General features: G+C 46.2%; 1 protein-coding gene across 4 annotated transcripts; it reads right to left on the bottom strand.

Annotated features, from left to right (window-relative positions):
• Positions 1-638: 638 nt before the first annotated feature.
• dgkaa (diacylglycerol kinase, alpha a) lies at positions 639-19,833 on the bottom strand. 4 transcript variants are annotated; one of them, XM_056301968.1, is made up of 24 exons: positions 19,264-19,833; positions 11,610-11,713; positions 11,094-11,170; positions 9,954-10,083; positions 9,690-9,764; positions 9,526-9,575; positions 9,248-9,322; positions 8,667-8,801; positions 6,950-7,067; positions 6,182-6,270; positions 5,946-6,062; positions 5,656-5,754; positions 5,473-5,559; positions 5,212-5,285; positions 5,043-5,117; positions 4,801-4,886; positions 4,582-4,671; positions 3,478-3,638; positions 3,272-3,336; positions 2,656-2,746; positions 2,334-2,520; positions 1,817-1,934; positions 1,484-1,544; positions 639-1,327 (listed from the first exon to the last, which is right to left on the bottom strand). In XM_056301968.1, exons 2-24 carry the CDS (start codon positions 11,683-11,685, stop codon positions 1,247-1,249), a joined length of 2,217 nt encoding a protein of 738 aa, XP_056157943.1. In that variant the 5' UTR covers positions 11,686-11,713; positions 19,264-19,833; the 3' UTR covers positions 639-1,246. The 4 variants fall into 4 exon arrangements, with proteins under 4 accessions (XP_056157943.1, XP_056157949.1, XP_056157944.1 ...); XM_056301974.1 differs by having other exon boundaries at positions 8,667-8,783; XM_056301969.1 differs by having other exon boundaries at positions 19,418-19,833.
• Between the last annotated feature and the right edge of the window lie 683 nt (positions 19,834-20,516).

The raw sequence follows: 20,516 nt of genomic DNA, 5'->3' as shown, positions 1-20,516 counted from the left end.
ATATATAATTGTTTATATATATATATATATATATATATATATATATATATATATATATATGTCATTGCATAAAGCCACAAATTAATTAGAACATTGGTTAGTCAGCAAGTGAAATTCAAAGAATATCACCTATTTATGATTTATGTCCTTTACAGTATGCAGAGACAAGCATGCCAAACGCTGATAGTTTATTTAAGTCTTTACACCATATGTAGTTTTGAAGCATTACTCTAACATTCAAGATCTATTGAAATGATATGACCGCTAAAAACATATAAATAAGGACCAAAGCATTTTGTAAACTACTTGAAATCCATTATTTCAAACCCAAACGACCACAAATTATAAATACGATGTGAGACCGTGTCACTTTTCCAGATATGACAATTTAAGAACAGCAGCAGCACTGAGAGGCCTCTCTAAACACGTGCACCCGCACGGCAGTGTACAGCGAGCCTACGCGTTAACATCCAGCATCATCTGCAAGGCTATAATAACCTTGCCTTTTTACTGTTCCCTGGCACCTTTTCAAGTATAGTCTGAAATATCTGAAAACAAAGATCGAAAATAAGGTCGTCTCAACTACAGTCGTAAAATGGAATTCTTATCTACAGAAAATCATGACTGAAACTCAAAAGTTTTCTAGTTTGTTCAAATTTATAAATTCACAAGTACATACAGTTGGCCTCGCAGACTTAAAGCTTTATAGCCACATGAATACCTTAATACTACAAGGTAAGTCACCCGTTCGGACATTGGGATCCTACTAACCGGTTCCTGGTGACTATGTCCCAACAGTAGGAGACACACAAAGGCACACAAAGCTCACTGAAGGTTCTCCTCGTCGCATTACATTCACAGAGTGATAGTAACAACTGGCAATGCTTCATAAACTGTCGTGCACCGGGGCAGATGGAGCAACATGTGTTCAGCGTTGATGATAGCGTCGAGTAAATTTGCTCAAAACCATTCATGCCACAATGCAAACACAAGTGTGTCCTCTAAAGGCCACACCTACAGTGAACTCTGTATTCATAAATAGAACGCCATGCTTCAATGGTTTGTGATGCATCTTCAGAACTCACTTGTGCATGCTCGGGCTATGCTGCAATGCAGTTTGCTTCTTTTTTTTCCTTTGCAACATACACATTCAAACAGAATTTTACAGACCAAAAGTGTTTCAGTCCTTAATCAAATATACAATAAGCAAGTGTATGCCAGTCACCGTTGTAACTCCTGCTGAGTTTTATTTGTAGTTGAAAAAACCAGATGACTTGGCCTGTGGAGCCATCAGCATACTGGCCTGATTCTTGTGTGTAATGTGAATCTGAGGAGATAAAAAAAAAATCAAGAGCAAAATGTCAAATAAACACAAGAACAGATATCATAATGAATTTTACCGGTGACAGTCTGTCCTACAATAAAGATCTGGTCACGCAAATGGAAATATCTGAGTCTTAATTTGTGTTGGTGTCGGATTTACCGTGCAGGGTGGCTGCATCCAAGGCTCTCCATCTATCTGCATTGGTAAAGCTTTTTTTGTCCTGAAAAAGTTGTAGAAGGAAGGAAAGTTAAAAAAAAAGAAGAAGAAGACAACGGATTCAAAAGTCATTCACATTGCGAATGTACCCTTGTGCAATTAGAATGTCAACAGAAGTACTAGCATACATAATTACATGATTATTGTTATGTTAAGACTTGCTAAGGATCATCATTAGCTGGTGCTCAAAGTCAACAGTGAGCAACTGGCAAGCTTTTACATCTCATACACAGGACAATGACAAGTAGGTACAGGCCCATGGGGAGTATTCCTCACCTGATGGTAATCTGGGATGTTTTTGCTAGCCTGACTGCACTCTTGAGGCCTGTATATATCTGTCCCATCTCCATGGCCCCTTCAAGGCCGACCACCTCTAACCGACGGTCACTGAGATCTGGCAAGAATCCATGGAGATACTGAATATCAGGCATAGAAATTCTGTTTTCCCAACCAAGACCAAAATGAGTACTAAAATCAACATCTGACAGTTTTTCATAGTCTGCATCAAGACTCAAGGGGGACTATCGATGCAGAAGCAGATGAATCATGCAATGTATAAACTGGAAATATTGCTATTATACCAATATTTCCAGTTTATACATTGCATGAAGTACTCAGCTTATATAGCTGAGTACTTCATGGTATTTTACTTTATGGGGATAATAAACATGTTTGAGATTATATGATGTTTGATTTAAGCAAATCACCAACTAAAGATAGACCAGTTCAGTGATCTCACATATACCTTTCTCTAACTTTACACTGCAGTTTAGTTAAAGTCAAAACAAGATACCTTGAGAGGTAACTTTCAGAATTTCAGAGTCCACAATCACGTCAGGCTCTTCTTGACCCATCAAGCCCTTTGTGTCGCATTTTTTGGTCTCCCCCCATAGGTTGGAGCCGCCATGCATGCTGGGAATGTTTAGGACAGCAACCCCCTCCAGAGACAGGCCACTCAAATCTAGAGGAGTGCCGCAGCACTAAGAAGAGCAGAGCAACAGGCCAAGAGAGGGAAACACCACATTAAACTGGAACAAATCTGTTATTTCCAGTCGAAGAAGGAATGCAAAGCGAATGGTTACGATTCCTTGAAATTGTGGGGGCTGCGCTCTCACCTCAATTGTTAAGAACTCGTTCAGTTTCTTGCAGGAAGCAGAGATGGTTTCCGAAGTTGCAAATTCAAAATACCACAGCTTGTTCTTCATTCTGGAGTCAAGAAACGGTTCTTTTATGTTTAGGGCAAAGTTTCACTTCCAGAAAACTGTCTGCCATTGCAGCACTTAGTGCTCTTTCTACAAAGGTTCAGGGGCAGTCAGCCTCCGACGTTAACTGCCATGGGTCTCTAACCAAACTACCTGGTGTCAGGCCGTTTGTGAGCTCTGAATATCTGTGGTTGCAAACAGGCAGAAATACATCTCGCAAAGCATGACGATAGAGTCCAAAATGAAATAGCATTACCTGAGTCTACTTGCTTTTGTTCATAAAGTCCTGTACATACACACTGAAAGCATGGTCACTAGACTGTGCCAGCTAAAAATAACCAGAGTCACAGTGACTACAGGTTTTCAGAGCAGTTACTGTCATTGGCTGAACATTCATGAAAATTCCTACAGAGGGAGCATGTGCTCTAAAATGGGGAAAAAGTGAGATGGCACTTTTAAGAGTCACATTTCTGCAAGATCCCAGAAAATCCCAACCCCCCCCCCCCCGGCCCAAAACATATGCTCTTACCTGCTATTGAATTTCTGGGGATGTTTCTCCCTCATCGTGTGAAATCGGTGGGCAATGGAGGCATCCTGTCAACACACGGCAGTATCCAAAAAGTGTAGGTAAGATAAAACTGGTGGGGTTTTTTTTAAACTGTTATTTAGGTAAAACTGGAGTTTAAATGAAAGGGGATGTTTTATTCTGTTCAACCTTAATTCATATGAACTCACAACTCCAATTGAGAAGTAGTTGTTGATGATCTCATATGGCACAAGGTCGCCCTTCTCCTGATTCTCATCTGTGATAACCTGAATACTCCAGCGGTCCATGAGCACCTGGGAGCTCCCCTCCAAATCTTTAAGGATACGACTCAGATCCATACCATCATATCCTATATAGAAGAAGAACAAAACACAGACTTTAGTTACGATGATCAGAACAGATCCAAGTCAGACTGATCACTTGTGTTCTGCTGCTGCCAAAACTAGACAGACTGGTAAAGAGATACAGAGCCTGACATACAGTGACTACATGTACACATACTATATATACCACATGACACACATAGAGGACAGGGAGACAACAATCCATTAACACAAGGGTTCAGAGGTTCAGTGAGTTCAGAACTTCAACGGCAGAAGGTACAGCTCCTTTTAAAGCGGCCCGTCTGCAGGTGAGGGATCTGTACTTGTGACCATTGTGAAGAATGGGTTGGGGGGGGTGAGTGGGATCCTGAGTTATGGTTAGAGCTCTGCGTATTATGGCTTCGCTATCGAGGCCTGATAGGTTCAGTCAGGGTCGTTCCCATATTTGAAAAAGTGTATTTTATCAAATTAGGATGGCAACATGACTATCATCTGACATTGAATGGATAATGCATTGCCCTGTGTGTGCAGATTGCATCTTAAGTGCATACATTTTTCAAGAACGTGGCGCTATAATCCCCCCATGCAGTTAAGCAGAGGCGGATCCAGACAGGTGGCAGGTGGGGTGGATGTTGGTGTGCAGCAGCTAAGCAATCAATGCAGCAGCTGCAGCACAGGCATTGACAAACAGCACGAACTGATTTCCTCCAGCGAAACACCGTTTCCTTTAGCAGGGGGAATTGTGATTGGCGTGTGGTTAATATGCGAGGCCAAATAGTTGAGCTGGCACCAGTTTTCTTAGGGACCCTGCTCCGTCCGTTAGAGCCATATATCACTAGGCCATATGCGCATATTTCCACACGACGGTACTGAAAACAGACAGAAAGGACAAAAAAAAAGAAAAAGAAAAAAAGTTCCACTGTCAAAGACATAAAACCGAGAAAACTGCAACTTGCATTCTTTTCTCACCTCCTCCCCATCGGAGACATCGTGCAAGATCATTTCCTGTGCCTAGAGGAAGCACAGCTACAGGTGGCCGCACCACAAGGTTGGCTTTGTCTGATTGTAAGACAAGGAAGGCGGGCAAGGATAAAGGAAATGCGTCACAGGGGATTCTTCTTTTTATTTTCTTAACACATGGCAAGGATACTTGTGTGTCTTTCATCACATTTACTCCATCTTACTCACCTATTGCATCAAGAATCCACCCCACCGTGCCATCGCCCCCGCACACCAAAATCCTGTAATCCTGTAGGTTTCTGAAGAAACTCAATCTGGACCCAAGACGTTCGCGTTGGAAACAGAGATGGAAATTATGACTTCGTTATGATAGGGACATAACAGGTGGTGTTTAAGGGTGTTATACTATTAATATGCTCGTTGCTGTTTGGGGGGGGGATTAAATACATAATAATTAAAGTTTTAAATACCCTGGCCCTGGTCCGCCATTCAGAAGGTTGTATACCTGCCGTGGATTCAGCAAATACTGAAATTTGCGCAGGACTCTGAAATAAACAAGATGACAAAATTAGACCGAAAAAAAAAAGTTCCTATATCGCACGTCTATTTTCCCATCAGTGCGTTCATCTTTTAACTCACCTTTCTCCCTGTTTTCCCCCACTTTTAGGGTTGACAAACACCAGAAGAGGATGCGTGTTTGGCACAGGGCAAATCTGTCGAACAATAAACAGGTGTTTTTTTTCTCCCTCTTGACAAATACCGTCGTATCAAAGCAAACCTAAATATGGTCACATTCTCCCCGACCAACCAGCTGCCCCCATACAGCCTGCTGCAATACGTCAGCTTATCATTAATAACAGATGACCCGAACTAACCGTCTTTAATTGGACTGGACAGTACCTGAAGCACCTGGCCGTCAGGTGTGGTATTGAGCTCGCTGTCCTCTGTCGGGCCGGCGCCCCCGTCCTTCATGTGGTTTGGCCTCTCCTTCGGGGAGCAAAACAGAAATCTTTCACATCACCGAGTTCAGAAGCGCAAACTCAGTAAAACTTCCAGACGCTGAAACGAGTCTTCATCCCCTACTTTTATCACAGGGTATATTGCCCATGGAGGGAGGATGTGGTCTCTGAGGGGTCCGCAGGTACACTCTGTTGGCTCCTGGGCTGCACACTCATCATGACACTACAGCCCGGTGGCAGAGAGACACATCACATGCAGGTGAATTTACGGCTCAACCACCGATTTCAGTGAATGAAAATAAAACATGAACGACAACAAAGGCACATACATAGACAGAATGGTGGTCCTGTACAGAAAGTACAGAAAATCACATTTCCTAAAGTTCTGCCAAACGAAGTGAAGTTCCTCCCTACCATACTGTGGCACCATACGCAGTGTTTGCCGGTTAAGCCCTGGTAGCTCTTAATCTTCTTCTGGCACTTATCACACTTAGAGTCACAGTTCCCACTCACCCAGTCATGTGCTGGAACCTGAAATATACGAGACATATTTTACATTACAAAGTCCACCTAATGGCGCACATGCTTTAAAGTGAACTCCAACTGAGTTGGCTGTGAACAGCAAATTTGCCAGGGTGTTGCCGCCATACCCCTGTTTCTTTCCTGGACTTGACATAGGTCTTGGTGCAGGGGTCAGGGTTCCTGTTTGCACAGCGGCCGTGAACTGTGTATTTACAACCTGAGAGACAGCACACATAAAGCAGCTGTCATGTGATGTTGAACTGAATGTGAATGTCAAATTGCTGTGTCAATGTTGAGGCTTGCAGGTCTATCTATCTGTCTGTCTGTCTGTCTGTCTGTCTGCCTGCCTGCCTGCCTGCCTGCCTGTCTGTCTGTCTGTCTGTCTGTCTGTCTATCTATCTATCTATCTATCTATCTATCTATCTATCTATCTATCTATATAAATGTATGTATGTATGTATGTATGTATGTATGTATGTATGTATGTATGTATGTATGTATGTATGTATGTGTGTGTGTATGTATGTATGTATGTATGTATGTATGTGTATGTATGTATGTATGTATGTATGTATGTATGTATGTATGTATGTATGTATGTATGTATGTATGTATGTATGTATGTATGTATGTATATGTCTGTCTGTCTGTCTGTCTGTCTGTCTATCAACATCTATATCTATATATACATACATACAATCCTGCTTAACATTGCAGGGTCATTTTAAAAAGGAAAAATAATCCGGCAATATTAAGGTATGAGTTCACATAATATTACTGGGGAGATTACTTTCATTTCATTTTTAATCATTACTTTGAATAAATTCATTTTCCAGCCAGCCTGATGACAAATGTGATGGTTGTATTGCCCTCTTCTGGTGCAAACGCGTACTCACAAGTACAGCACAGCCCCTGCTTCCTCAGCCCCAGCAGCATGCACTGACACACATTGCAGTAAACGGGCTTGTTGAAATGCTTCATCCTCCAAAGGTGCTGCCCATCTTTCTGCGTCATCTGTAGGCAGATGAGAAGTAAGATGTTGATGCATCGCCGAAGGAGGCGACACCGAGCATGATAGGCGGTTAATGGTTTAGGGGCTTTGCTACTGACGCACGTTTGTGAGTTGTATCAAGACAGATGAGCGTTACGAGTTTTTGTAGGCATTCTTTGCACTGGTAACAGATCATCGCCTATGAAGTCACCGTAATAGACTGTGGTGTACTTCTGCGCTTCTAACAAGGCTTGCGGGAGGTCAATAACGCCTCTCTTTTACCATAGTTCTTAAAATTTGCATCTCATTTCATGAACCCTCTCATACAGACGCTGCGACAAAGGCCTGGTTTTAACACCCACTCTCCGCTAATACTGGCTTAATGAGATTTCTGAGGATATATAGCTCTCCAGATGCACTGTATGGCAGCATTCACTATAAGGTTACTTAAATCTGATCATATACTGTCCGGTGCGTTTATCCAGATTACAGGCAGGAATTACTTCTTTTTTTTCCCCCCCGGACCCTGGTTTGAAGCATGATGCACCAGACCTGTTAGTCATGGCACGAGTCATGGAGCGTAGCCCCCAGTTCAACACGTAGCAACTGTGAGGGGGCTGAATGCATGAGCCCTGGACCTCGGATGGTCGTTGGTGGCTGAAAATAGCCTGAGGGGGAAGTCCCTAACATTGTTCTAGAGGCGAGAGACACAGGCACAGAGCCTGGTTCATAGTTTTCAGATCCACCCAGCTCACTGCCAGTCCCACAGACAACTAGTTGTACTTCACAGTCTTGGGAACAAGTGAAACAGTTTCCATAAGACCCCATGAACACGTTTCAATTTTCTCCTAATATTCGAAAACTCATCCTGCAACTACTAGACGCCGGCCAGGAAAGCCATTTTGAGTCAACCCTTGATTGCATCTGTGATTATTGATTGTTCTTTACCGTATGAAATAATCAGTGCATCAGCCTACGGGGTGCCGTGTCGTGCAAGGGAGGGACTGTAATGACTGTAAATGTGCACGCAGATTATGCAGAGCTAATGGAAAACAGCAAACCACTCTGATGGTGCAGGGCTTGCATGAAAGGAAAGATGATATTACCTCACCCCTGTAACACTGAGTCTGCAAAAAGACCTTTAAGAGAGGGAGGCAATGGACAGAGCTATGCAAAGGCCGGGTTTCACTGGCGTGGTTCAAGTTATTTCTGCCGCCTCTTAAAAAAATACTAAAGTTAGAAGTGTGTCTGCTTTTGTAAACATGGCATACCTGCGCCTATGTGCTGTACACAGAAACAAATAAAATTTTACTACATCAAACCTGTTTTATTACCACTTATATGCATGAGAGACATTCACTTGATCATCTATTTATATGAAATATAGAGAAAACAAAACTTTCATGCATCTTTATACTACTTTTGGAAAAAAAAACATGTCCAAGTAAAGCATCAAATGAAATTCCTGGTATGTGAAAACTTGCTTGGCATATGAAACAGATTCTGATTCTGATTCTTACTCTGAAATAACCACGTATCTGAACTGTACTTGTTGGGCCAACACTACATTAAAAAAACAAAAAACAAAAACAACTGACTGAAGAATTTGCACTTGATTGTACCTTCAGTCCCAGTAAAACCAGCAAAGGAACGTTGTTCATGCCACCCTCCACCCACTCCTCCAGAGATACCGTGCCGCTGCTGTCAGCATCAATTGCTGTCATCATGTCCTTCAGTACCTGATGAAATGACAGCAACTAGCATCCAAATATCACACAACATTCTGGCTCCCGATAGGATTCCAACTTTTCAGACACTACTCATGCCTGGGAATATATATGGGATTCGGCTTGTATGCAGATGCTTATCATTTCTACTATCAATAGAAAATGAGTAACGAAGCTTTAGAGCCTCCCAGAGGACATAAACATCGCGTACCTTTGCCAAACAGACATGGCCTGTTAGGTAATCTCATTGCACGCTGCAAGTATAACTTGCACTCTGCAAGTTATGCTTGCAGCGTGCAAGTTATACTTGCAGGGTGCATTATGCCAAACAGATGGCGTTACGTCAGAGGCAGGCTGTGGCAGGTTACCTCTAAATCTACATTTAGTATTTCCCCTCAGTTGAGAGTGCAACATCTATAGGTTTGTGTTTGTTTCAAAGAAGCTTGCATTTAGGTACACAGTATCCTGGATCTTACCGGTCTGAGTTCTGACACGTCCCAGCCGAGGTAATCTGCAGCATGCATCATTTGAGCGATAATCCTGTCCACCTCCTATTCGTTCAGAAAAGTCGAGAAGCACTTACTTTAGTGGCATGGTTAGTGTAACCAACGTCCTGTGCATAGCTTGTGAAGATGCAAGGGAAATGTGTTGGAAAATATAGCTTTAGGTGAACCTCTATGGCAAGTCTATCTACTGCTTCATGTCACAAGTGATGTTTGGCTGTAGCGGGTGGAAGGATGATTCAGTGACTTACGGAGCTGTCAAGGACTCCATTGCCGTCCCTGTCATAGAGCTTGAAAGCGACTGAAAGGGAGGGAGACAAAGACGAGGAGACAAAGTCATCACTTCAAAATTACTTCAGGGGGAATAACTGTGGCAGAAAGGGAGGAAAAAAAAGAGAACACAACCAGGACTCACACTCCAACTTGTCCCTGGGTTGGCCATCCTCCAGCAGAGAGAAGTAACACGAAACATCCTTCAGAAAGACCTCTTCTGCAAAGGGAGACGTGTGTGTGACGGGGTTGTGAATACTGCGTTTACTACATCTGTGTACAAAGTACTGTACATGCTAGTTAGTAAGTTTGTGAGCAGTGATGGAGGAATATAAGGCAAATAAGCTAAGCTGTGACTCGACACAGGGCATACTGATGACTAAGAAAGAGTCAGTCTTGTTTAGCTCACTGGCAGTGTCCTCTTGGGCCAGCTCGGAGTTCTGGAAGGAGCGAAATAGCCGCTGGCAGAGATCCACAGGGAAGTCTTCCACTTCTAAATAGGTCTTCAGGAAGAGACGGAAGCCCTCTTCATTGATGCACTGGAAAGGATGAGCGAAGCGGAAAAGCGAGCTGTTTACAATTACTGTTTGTGTGCGCTGTCGTGTCAATTCGCCCTCCGCGGCTCGCAAATGTGCTCATTAAAGGCTTACGTAAGATGACAAACGTTCAGTGTGCGACAGAAAGCAAGCTACTCCCTAAATAATTGAGTCGATCGCTTATGACTTCATATTTCCATTTCTTGGGGCTAACAGGCATTATTCCCTTGATAATGGTGAACCACAAACCCATTTCTTGTTGACATTATTCCATTTCCCTGCCCAGTAACCTACTAAGCTGCTCCAGTAATAAATAATGTTGCTGCAAAATGGTCAGACCTCAAGGCAATGTGGAAAAAAAAAAAAGACTGGAGAAAAGGAAAAGGGGAAGGAAAAACAAGAGTGTCGTGGAATTAGTATGCACACATTATCACCTACTGTAGTTACAGCTAATATACGACTCGGAAGCCCAGATTGAATATTAATAACAGTTGCAGATGGGGAATCCCACCTTCATCATTTTCCCAGTCACAAGTATTACTACTTCCTTCCATCTGCAGCACAAAATCGCACATCCAAATGACCATATCTGTAAATTACTCCTATGACTGGCTCCTGCACAAACGACAGGGCGATGTCGGCTGCTGATCTACAGTATTGGAAAGACTATCTTATCTCGTCCACATTTGTGCTTACTCGGCACGAGGGCAGCCAGCACCCTGCTCCGGAGGGCCTTGCTGTGTGGGCAAAATTAAAGGAGAAATTTGCATTTGCAGCTTCACACGGATGCGAAGAAGAAAATTCCCCTTTGACAGGTTAATAATCTCATTCGTTAGTAATTTTCTTTAATCGACGTGATCACTTGGATAAAAACGAATGACTCCCCAACGTCACATCTTCGTGTCCCCCTACCGCGCTCCACTGCGGGTTGCAATTCGCTATGTTATGCACCATTTTGATCACATGTCCCGGGTGAATTTGGAAAGCATCGTGTGGACAAAATGTCCCCTCACCTCTCCGTGTCTGTGTTGGGCCAGACTGCCATCTGCATTAAACTCCCTCAGCACATCCTTCACCTTCACGCTACAGTCTGGGAGGACAGACACAGGGGGTCACACAGGAATATGTGTTCATTTGTGCACACCATGGCATCAGCTCCAGTTTGCATGCACTTTACTTTTAAAGACATAACATGTGTGCTCTCACACACACACAAACTAGAACAGGCAAATTAGGATTTGCGACAAATGTATACTTAATCTATGCACAGTTAAATCACTAGTATTTTATATTTTGATTCAAGGACAAAATTTCTGCTACACTTATCAAGACACTATAGCTGTAGGTCTGGCAGAAACAACTACGGGAAAACTACGGTTTACATAAAATGTGAGACTACTGACTCCTCTAGATACGAGCGAGGGTAAATGAGTGTGTGTGTGGGTGGAAGTGGAGAGAGAGAGCGGGGGGGGGGCTAAAAGCGCAGAGAAACCGCCCGCCCGCATGCCTGCCTGCCTGTCTGTACTCACATTCAATGTACTGCTGCAGCTGGATGAAGTCGACGGGGTTCAGCTCCTTAACCTCTGGGTCTGTGGGGGTGGACATGGTGCCTGCTTCTGCACTAACAGCCTGCCTGCGAGCAGGCGGGACGAAGAGTGAGATAGAAATGGGAGCAAAGGGAGAGAGAGAGAAGGGGAGGCGGATTACTCTGCTGCTTTAGAAACACACACACACACACACACACACACGCACAAAACAAAACAAAAAAACATGGCTACAAGCGAACACGCTCGGATGTAAGAAATACGGAGAATCGCAGTGTTTTGCTTCCTTGCATCTGTCAAAACAGCAGCAAGTCAACAACTACGGGGCGAAAGCCTCCCAAAAAACCGAGGCTGCCGACTTTCTTCACACGTTTGCCTAAAAATAACACTGACCTTCACGTGACCTCAGTGATGAGCGTTGCCTTTACGAGAGGTAACTAGGCAGATTATCGCTACGTTGTTCCGTGTAGTATCGAGTCAAGCCCATTTTATTTGTGTAGCCCAATATCGGAGCCCCCCCCTTTTTTTTTATACTCCCCAATTGTATCCGGGCAATTACCCCACTCTTCTGAGCCGTCCGGGTCGCTGCTCCACCCCCTCTGCCGACTTGGGGAGGGCTGCAGACTAGTCAAGTCCATTTTATTTGTATAGCCCAATACCACAAATTACAAATTTGCCTCAGGGGGCTTTACAGCAAGACAACATCCTGTCCTTAGACCCTCTCATCGGATAAGGAACAACTCCCTTAAAAAAAAGAAGAAGCAGTGAACAGGGAGAAAAAATAGGAAGAAACCTCAGGGAGAGCAACAGAGGAGGCATCTCTCTCCCAAGACGGACAACGTGCAATGGATGTTGTGTACTACCACATGCCTCCTCCGATACATGTGGAGTCACCAGTCGCTTCTTTTCACCTGACAGTGAGGAGTTTCACCAGGGGGACGTAGCACATGGGAGAGTCATGCTATTCCCCTCAGTTCCCCTTCCCCCCCCAACGAACAGGCGCCACGACCAACCAATCAGAGGAGGCGCTAGTGCAGCAACCAGGACCACATACCCACATCCGGCTTCCCACCCGCAGACACGGCCAATTGTGTCTCTAGGGACACCCGACCCAGCCGGACGGGGGGATTCGAACTGCTGATCCCCATGTTGGTAGGCAACGGAATGGCCCGCCACGCCACCCGGACGCCCTCCAGGGGCCCATTTTAAGAATCTCACAGTCCTCTTTTAGAAACCGGTGGTGTGGACTAATGACGGTATGGATAAATGTCTCGTGCTGTAAAATGCAAATGTAAAACGTGAACATTTTCGTGTGCTGTTTCACGCTCCTTCTCATCGCTGGTGGCAATAAGTTCACTGGCGACTCAAAACTGGGGCCTGGTGCAAAGTCAAGTAAAATTGATGTCAGGCCAACGACACCCAAAATACTTTGGTCTCCAGAGATGCTGTACCCAGAAATCCTTTTCGGCGAACATTAGTTCCAAGCTGTTAACCCAGATCGGTTTTATTAAGCGCAGGTTGTCTTGTTGAGAGCAGGATTTATGACGTGTTTGTGTAACGTTACATTTGACGGAGGGGAATTAGTGAAGGGGAGCGTTTGTAAAGCAGTAGCAATAAAACTAAGTTACAGTACTAGGGTATTGCCTCGAGCTTGGCATGGCGACTTGTAGTTGAATTCCTTGTACAAATACAACACACACATTTCATTCATTCATTCAGTCATTATCCAAACCGCTTATCCTTACTCAGGGTCATGGGGATGCTGGAGCCTATCCCAGCAGTCACTGGGCAGCAGGCGGGGAGACACCCTGGACAGGCCGCCAGTCCATCACAGGACCAACACACACATACACACACACACATATACACACACAAGGACAATTTAGTACGGTCGATTCCCCTGACCTACTTGTCTTTGGAGTGTGGGAGGAAACCGGAGCCCCCGGAGGAAACCCACACAGACACGGGGAGAACATGCAAACTCCACACAGAGGACGACCCGGGATGACCCCCAAGGTTGGACGACCCCGGGGCCCGAACCCAGAACCTTCTTGCTGTGAGGCGACCGCGCTAAGCACTGTGCCACAAAAACATGAGAAATTTAATGAGAATTAAAAGAAAAAAAAATTTTAAATTCACAATAATTTAAATTTTCCAAATGGAAACGATAACTTCCATCTACTTCCGTGGTACTGATCATTGCAGTCCACTGGTTTTATGACGTCTCCCGGTCCAGTGACGGTATACCACACTAGCTGTGACGGAACAAAAATCCAAATCCAAATCAAAGGGTCTCAAGGAGAGAAGTTAGCGGCGACAAAAGCGATAAAATAATCCGACATAACAGCCGCTCTTGGCTCCACATGCTGCGTCTGGGCTCTGAAAGGGTCACGCTGCCCCCCCCCATTTAATTCCCTCAAAAAGCTCAGCAGCGTTGCCTAGCAGTGTTGTTTATGCAGGTGCCTCATGTGGAAACGGGGGAGAGTCCACGGCAAAATGACACTTATGAGGGAGCGACCGACACGATCGCAACACGGTCCTCCAAAAGGAATCCACCGCTAATCTCCAACTGTTCTACGCCCGTTTTAAACCCAAAATAGCTCAACCGGCTCCGGACATGGCGCACTATAAATAAACACACGATGGCTTACGAAAGGCCCGTTTGCACCGAATCCACATTTTTGAAAACCTTTCTAGGTTACCGCCTCGTGTCGTTTGTCTCGCCGTTTTATCCCCCCCCTCCCCAAAAAAAGCAGCACGCTAACCTATGTGGGATGTCCTCTTTCTTCCCGCCGACCGAGCACCATCACTATTGTCTGGTCTGCGTTCTCAAGCCTATCCGAGTAATCTGATTCTTCACTTCCTGATAAGATAATTATTTGCATGCTTAATGTTCACATGCAGAGCAGGCATCACGACCCGTGAGATGACCCGGTGCAGCAGAGAGGCCTTCACGGCAGGGTGGACTAGATGGAGAAAAGGAAAAGGATGTATGTACACCTCTGCAGCTATCACGGCCGTCTCTGCTCTTCACACGCAGGGTTTGTCGACAACAAAACAGGCCGCAGGTTAAAATGGCCAGTTCAGGCAACTGAAGAAAGCATCTCGAGAGGCTCGTAATCTGATTGTGGGACGTCTGTGTGGTTACTTAAACTTAAGCAGGCCACGAGACAAACTGCTGCTGGCTACGGTCCCAGTGACATTACGTGCACATAGAGTTATGCAAGATATGTGGTTTGATGTGATTAGTTTTCAGGTGACTTCTGCCAACGCACTGCAGGGAAAAAGGTATGAAGCACAAAGAGGTGCTCTTCCTCATCATAACGGTGATTTTTTTTTTTTTTTTTTTTTGCAATACAAGGAGACATCTTAACATGATGTGGTACTTTGTTTTCCTATGTAACGGCCTGGTTTTTTTTTTAATCATTACTCAAACCTTTGTTGTTTCGTTGGGGTTGTGCAAGGACAAGTGGAATTTGAATGCAGGCGAAGGTGGGGCCGCATTATGTTCAGAAAACTGCCCTGTTATTTAGAGTGGTTTCGTTTAGTACGAGGCTTTTCAGATTTCCGTAGGAAGCAGACAAGTACGTCATTCAAAACAATGAGAAGAAGAGTTTACAATTTCGAGCCATGGCACAATCGTCAAAATCCACCCCCGAATAAATAGCTGAGGAATCATCTGATTGAAGCAAATGAGAAATTTCTCCCCGCACGTAGACCAGAAACAGATGTGCAATTGATAAACCCAAAGCCAGCTGAATGCTTCACAGGCACGATTTCTTGAGAAAGTTTATAGCGGCGACTTAAAGGCTTTACTTAAGGCTCTGCCTGACATCATCTACAATCAACAAGTAGCACGCCTGTAGTAATTTCTGCAAAATGTCATTGTTCCAAATCACCAACTGATCCTAAGCCACGAGGCACTTTGCTGTACACGAGTTGTCTCAAGGTATAGTTGGGGATGACCTTTTCCATGCAGGCCGATGTTTGCGCAATCTGTCACAGCGCCCACGCCTCGTGTCAAGGAAATCTGCTGTTTTGTAACACTTGCAAGGGTGCAAGCCTTTCGACTCCTTCCCGTTGTGGTTGGAAAACATGGGTAAGGTTCTTTAAGCAAAGGGTGAGTAGCCTACGTCTGACGCTATGTTGTGTGTAGAGTTGGCTTTGGTTTTTTTTTGTTTTTTTTGGGGGGGGTTTCTCTCCCCCAAACGAAACCACACCGATCACCCTCACTGAATTCTGTGCTGATTACATCAGGCTAGCTGAGGCGAAGGGGAAGGACACGCACGATGGTTGCTATGGAAAGTGTTTCCCCTCCATCAGCTGCTCTCTCTCAGAGCCGTGGTGCCACGGGTGACTAACAGGTAGGAGGAGGGGTGATGATGGTGGCGGCAGCGGTGGTGGTGTGTGGGGGAGGCAGCTCGGGGGAAGGTGGGAGCCCGGGGCTGGTGTCTGTGAGTGAGTCTTCCCCCTTGCACGTCCGCCTCCTACCGCACAGTGTGAGCCACATAATTCGGCCTTCTAAGCCAGAGGCCGCGCTCCAAATTGCATTCTACATGCAGACGCTACCGTGACTCATCGCATGAACGAGGGAAGACTCCCTCGCTATAAATGGAACGTTTGCAGCCGGGGTCACTTCTCGGGCCGAGCTGGAAGCTCCAAAACCAGGAGGGATCCTCCACGCCGCGTCGACGTCTTCTCCTGAAATTCAGTGTCAGGTAATCCCCCCCGAAGACCAATCCGTGTAAGTGAGCGAGCAACTGTCGCGCGGGTCTCAGGGCGAGGTGTCGCCGCAGGGGAACGTGAGAGGCGCGAGGGAAGTCCGTCAGTCGCGGCTGTAACGGGAGGAACTGGGGGAGAGCCACAACAGCGTGAGTGGCGGTATTCATGGGGGGGGACAGCTTTGCTTGTTTTCTGGCTTGAAAGTCAGCACTGCCCGTCATCACTCTAAGTTCTGACTTGAATGTGACTTACGTAACCGTGTTTGTGTGGAGGCAGCCCTGACGAATTCGGCGCTGCATCAAACACGACGCCTCAAACTGGCCTAGACTTGTGCCGGGAACGAATTCTCGTTCGACAGCCACGTCTCCACACATCAGGGTGGTCGTTTTGCACATCACCGCTCATCCAGTGCACAACTGAAACTGATAACGGCGCAGAATAATGTGAATAAATCCATCAAATAGCGCAAAAGGACACAAGTGACAATTATTAAGTCATTACTACAGGCGGTACCTTCAGTGCCAGGAATACCAAGGCACAAGGTGTGCCATTATGTTTGATGTATGTGATGCTAATCCTCTTAGTGTGTGTGTGTGTGTGTGTGTGGGGTAGTGGGTTTTTATGATATGGTATGGCAAAGTCGGTTTAAAGTTGAGCTGCACTTAAGCAAATTGCACACAACTCTACCGACATGGCAACGGGGTGCGGCATCTACAATCAACCCACACGTATCCTAAGTCGGTTTATCAACCACAAAAGGAAAACACAGAGCTTAGCTACATACTCATTACTAAGGCGCCAAGTGCACAGTTTGATGTAACGCCATGTTCTACATATCCTCCGATGAGAGACAGGAAAAAAAACAAGTATATGAGACATTACAAGTCAGACACCCACTCTCTATTCTACCACGCCATATATGGCACAGAGCCAGCGATGTAGTGATAAATGCAAAGGTGTGTAGAGACGATCATGATCTTCAGTCAGTGATCGTCTCAAGGCAGCCGACTTACCAATATCGGCAATATTGTCAGAAAATCATCAATTTGTGTATTGTCCCATCGAAATGCACTATTCTCTATAACATACGTTAATTTGATGCTATTTGCTTTGAAGTAAATGGGGAACTTATACGATGAAGATATATGTCGGCGTGGAAAAAAACTTGGGTAAATAGTGTGCACATGAAAAGGTGGGTGAACTGAATTTGGGTGCATTTAACCTCCGCCATACCAACTGAAGACAGGCTTTAAATTCTGCTACATTACTCGGACCACTGAATGGGTTAGATAGTTCAGCTGCAGCCTCTACTATACCAAGAGGTAAACATCAACAACGGACCATTTGACCCCCACATCAGCACCGATCGCCTGTGGCTGAAAGCCCACTCGCATCAAGAGACACAGTGGCCATGGTGCTGAGACTTCCCAGCTTTGAGCCTCTTCCACCAGAGATAGTCACCTTATCAGAAGAAAGACAGAAAGAAAGACGCTTTATTTGTCATTGTAAACAAGCATACAACGAAATTCATCCTCTGCATTTGCCCCATCCCAGCAGACACTGTAGCTAGAAGCAGTGGGCAGCCGCTGTGCAGCACCCAGGGACCAACTCCAGTTCTTCTTGCCGTGCCTCGGGCAGCGGCACAGACAGGAATATGAACTCTAACGTGCATGTATTTCATGGTGGGAGGAAACCCACGCAGACCCGGGGAGAATATGCAAACTCCACACAGAAAGGACCCGGGAGGGCCTGGGGTTCGCACCCAGGACCTTCTTGCTGTGAGGCAACAGTGCTGACCCCTGGGCCACCGCTTTGGTTTGCAGAGGTATGCATTCATCAGGACGTACAGTGGTTCTGATAGTGACAATTCATTCATAGATAAGCATCAAGGCTTTTTGTGGTTATTATTTTTCTTTTAAGCGTTGATTATGTGGACTGTGGTGAAATCACAGTAATGGGGTTATCTATGAGAAAACACTGACAGTCTCGGCAATGCCTGCCTGTGCCCACTATCAGCTCGCTCCCAATGTGGAGATCTTACTACTATTTACTGTTTGACGAGTGCAAAAGAAAATATTGTTGGTAGCACTTCTCAAATGAGAGAAATTAACAAAAGCATTTATTTTACAATTTACTTGCTTGGTTAATGGACCGGTAACATGCATCAACACCTTTCCAAAAATGCATTGTCAGATAAGATAAAATATGCGTGTGTGTGCAAGTTGTCATACTTGGCGTGATTTGTTCCTACTGTCGTTGGGACGTGTGCACGTGAACGGGCAGTGACGCTGCAGCATAACGATATTGTAACGTGCACGGATTAGCGGACACGCTGGCCGCTGGCTCGCGGGTCTGACCCTTGAGTTGTCCCCCGAATTCGCCACGACATCCTCGTGTCGTCTCGCAGCCAAGTCCTTGGCTATTCGCCATCCCGAAGCTGCTCCGCTGCAGGCGAACCCCCCCCCCCCCCGGCGCTGCTCCCCAGCACCGTGACCCGTGTGCCGTCCTGAGCCGCCCGAATGACCCGCAAGAGGGCCGGCCGGCTTCCCTCACCACGCGAACCGCAGCTTTGCCTTAAAACAAGGCACACGAACGCGTAAAAACAGAGATCGGACGACGAGGGGAAGCTGACGTTACACGACTCGACGCCGGACGAAAAACACGAGATGATCCGTCAAAAGTGCCCAGCGTTAGCTAATTAAAAGCGGCACGCACCCCCCCCCCCCCCGCGTGTCTTGGCGAGTTACTCCGGCGTCAGCGTCAGGTGTAAGTCCGCAGGATCCTCCGCGCAAGCAAACCCCCCCCCCTCTCCCTGGCTCGCACAGTTAAAGCGCTATAAACGGCGATCGGGACGAGTCTTCTCGGAAACCCCCCCCCCCCCCCAGATGTCAAACTGCCGAAACAACAGGCTGCTCACCGTTATTATCGTTATGGTTACACCGCCGTTCGACGGCTGATATGCGACAACGGCAACGGGCGCTAAAGTTGGACCGGCGCGAGCGCAGCGGGGCCGCCCGGTCTGAGGGTCGTTACCTTCACAGCGCGGCTCCGCCCGGCCTGAGGGTCGTTACCTTTCACGGCGCGGCTCCGTCCGGTCTCCTCCAAGTAGTCACGGTGCCGACCAACAACTGGAACAATTCCCGTGTTTTCCGCGCCGGCGGAGGGGAGGGAGGGAGGGAGAGGAGGGAGTGGGGGGGGGGGACGGGACTGTCACTTTACAACAAATCCCGCAGCCCGACCCAGTCTGCGGACGAACTGCGAGGAAAGAAAAGAGAAGAAGAAAAAAAGAAAAACGAAAAAAAAACAAACCCCCCCGTATCAGCGAAGGCGAGGCTGACTTACTCCCACGCCCGACTCAGTCGGACTGTCGCTCCCGCACCGTGAAAGCGCCGCCTAACTCAGGCATCTCTGCGTGCACTTTGACCGACGTGATAGCGCAGCCCTCGCTAGTAGGGTTTCCCGCGTTAGCGCGACTGTCTCTGTGTTTACTCGTTTTTCTTCTTCTTCTTCTTCTTTTAAATTAATCAAAACACACACACGCACACACACGCACACACACGCACACACACACACACACACACACACACACACACACACACACACACACACACACACACACATAAAAGCAGAGAAACAACAGGAAGTATAACATGCATTTGAGTACGTACACATGCAGACCGACAGACAGGCCGACAGACAGACAGACAGGCAGACAGACAGACCGACAGACAGGCCGACAGACAGGCCGACAGACAGACAGACCGACAGACAGGCCGACAGACAGACAGGCAGACAGACAGGCCGTTTGCAAGGAGGAAAAAAAGGTGCTAAGCCACTTTGAATGACCTTTTCCACATGTGGGTGCTACGTACAACGGGTATGCAAGCAGTGGGGATGATACGACCTCGTCTCCTCCTCCTCCTCATCATCATCATAATAATGGTTGATGAAGTATCAGAAAACATGGATTTTAACTGTAAACGTGCGACGTATCTTAAGAGGCCAATGACGCCGGCGAGCGCCAGGTTTATAAAGGTAACAGAAGCGGCGTGGAAGGAAACCAAAACAAGAGACTCGCTGAAGAGCCACAGCCACACAGAGACACACTCGATCAACAACGTCAGACGTGCCGTTTGGTGCAGCAGTGGTTTTGCATTCCACTAAGCACAA

Source organism: Lampris incognitus, chromosome 2, assembly GCF_029633865.1.
Source record: "Lampris incognitus isolate fLamInc1 chromosome 2, fLamInc1.hap2, whole genome shotgun sequence".
Classification (NCBI taxonomy): Eukaryota; Metazoa; Chordata; class Actinopteri; order Lampriformes; family Lampridae; genus Lampris; species Lampris incognitus.
The sequence above is the reverse complement of the archived record's forward strand: the minus strand, read 5'-3'. Positions and strand labels throughout refer to the sequence as shown.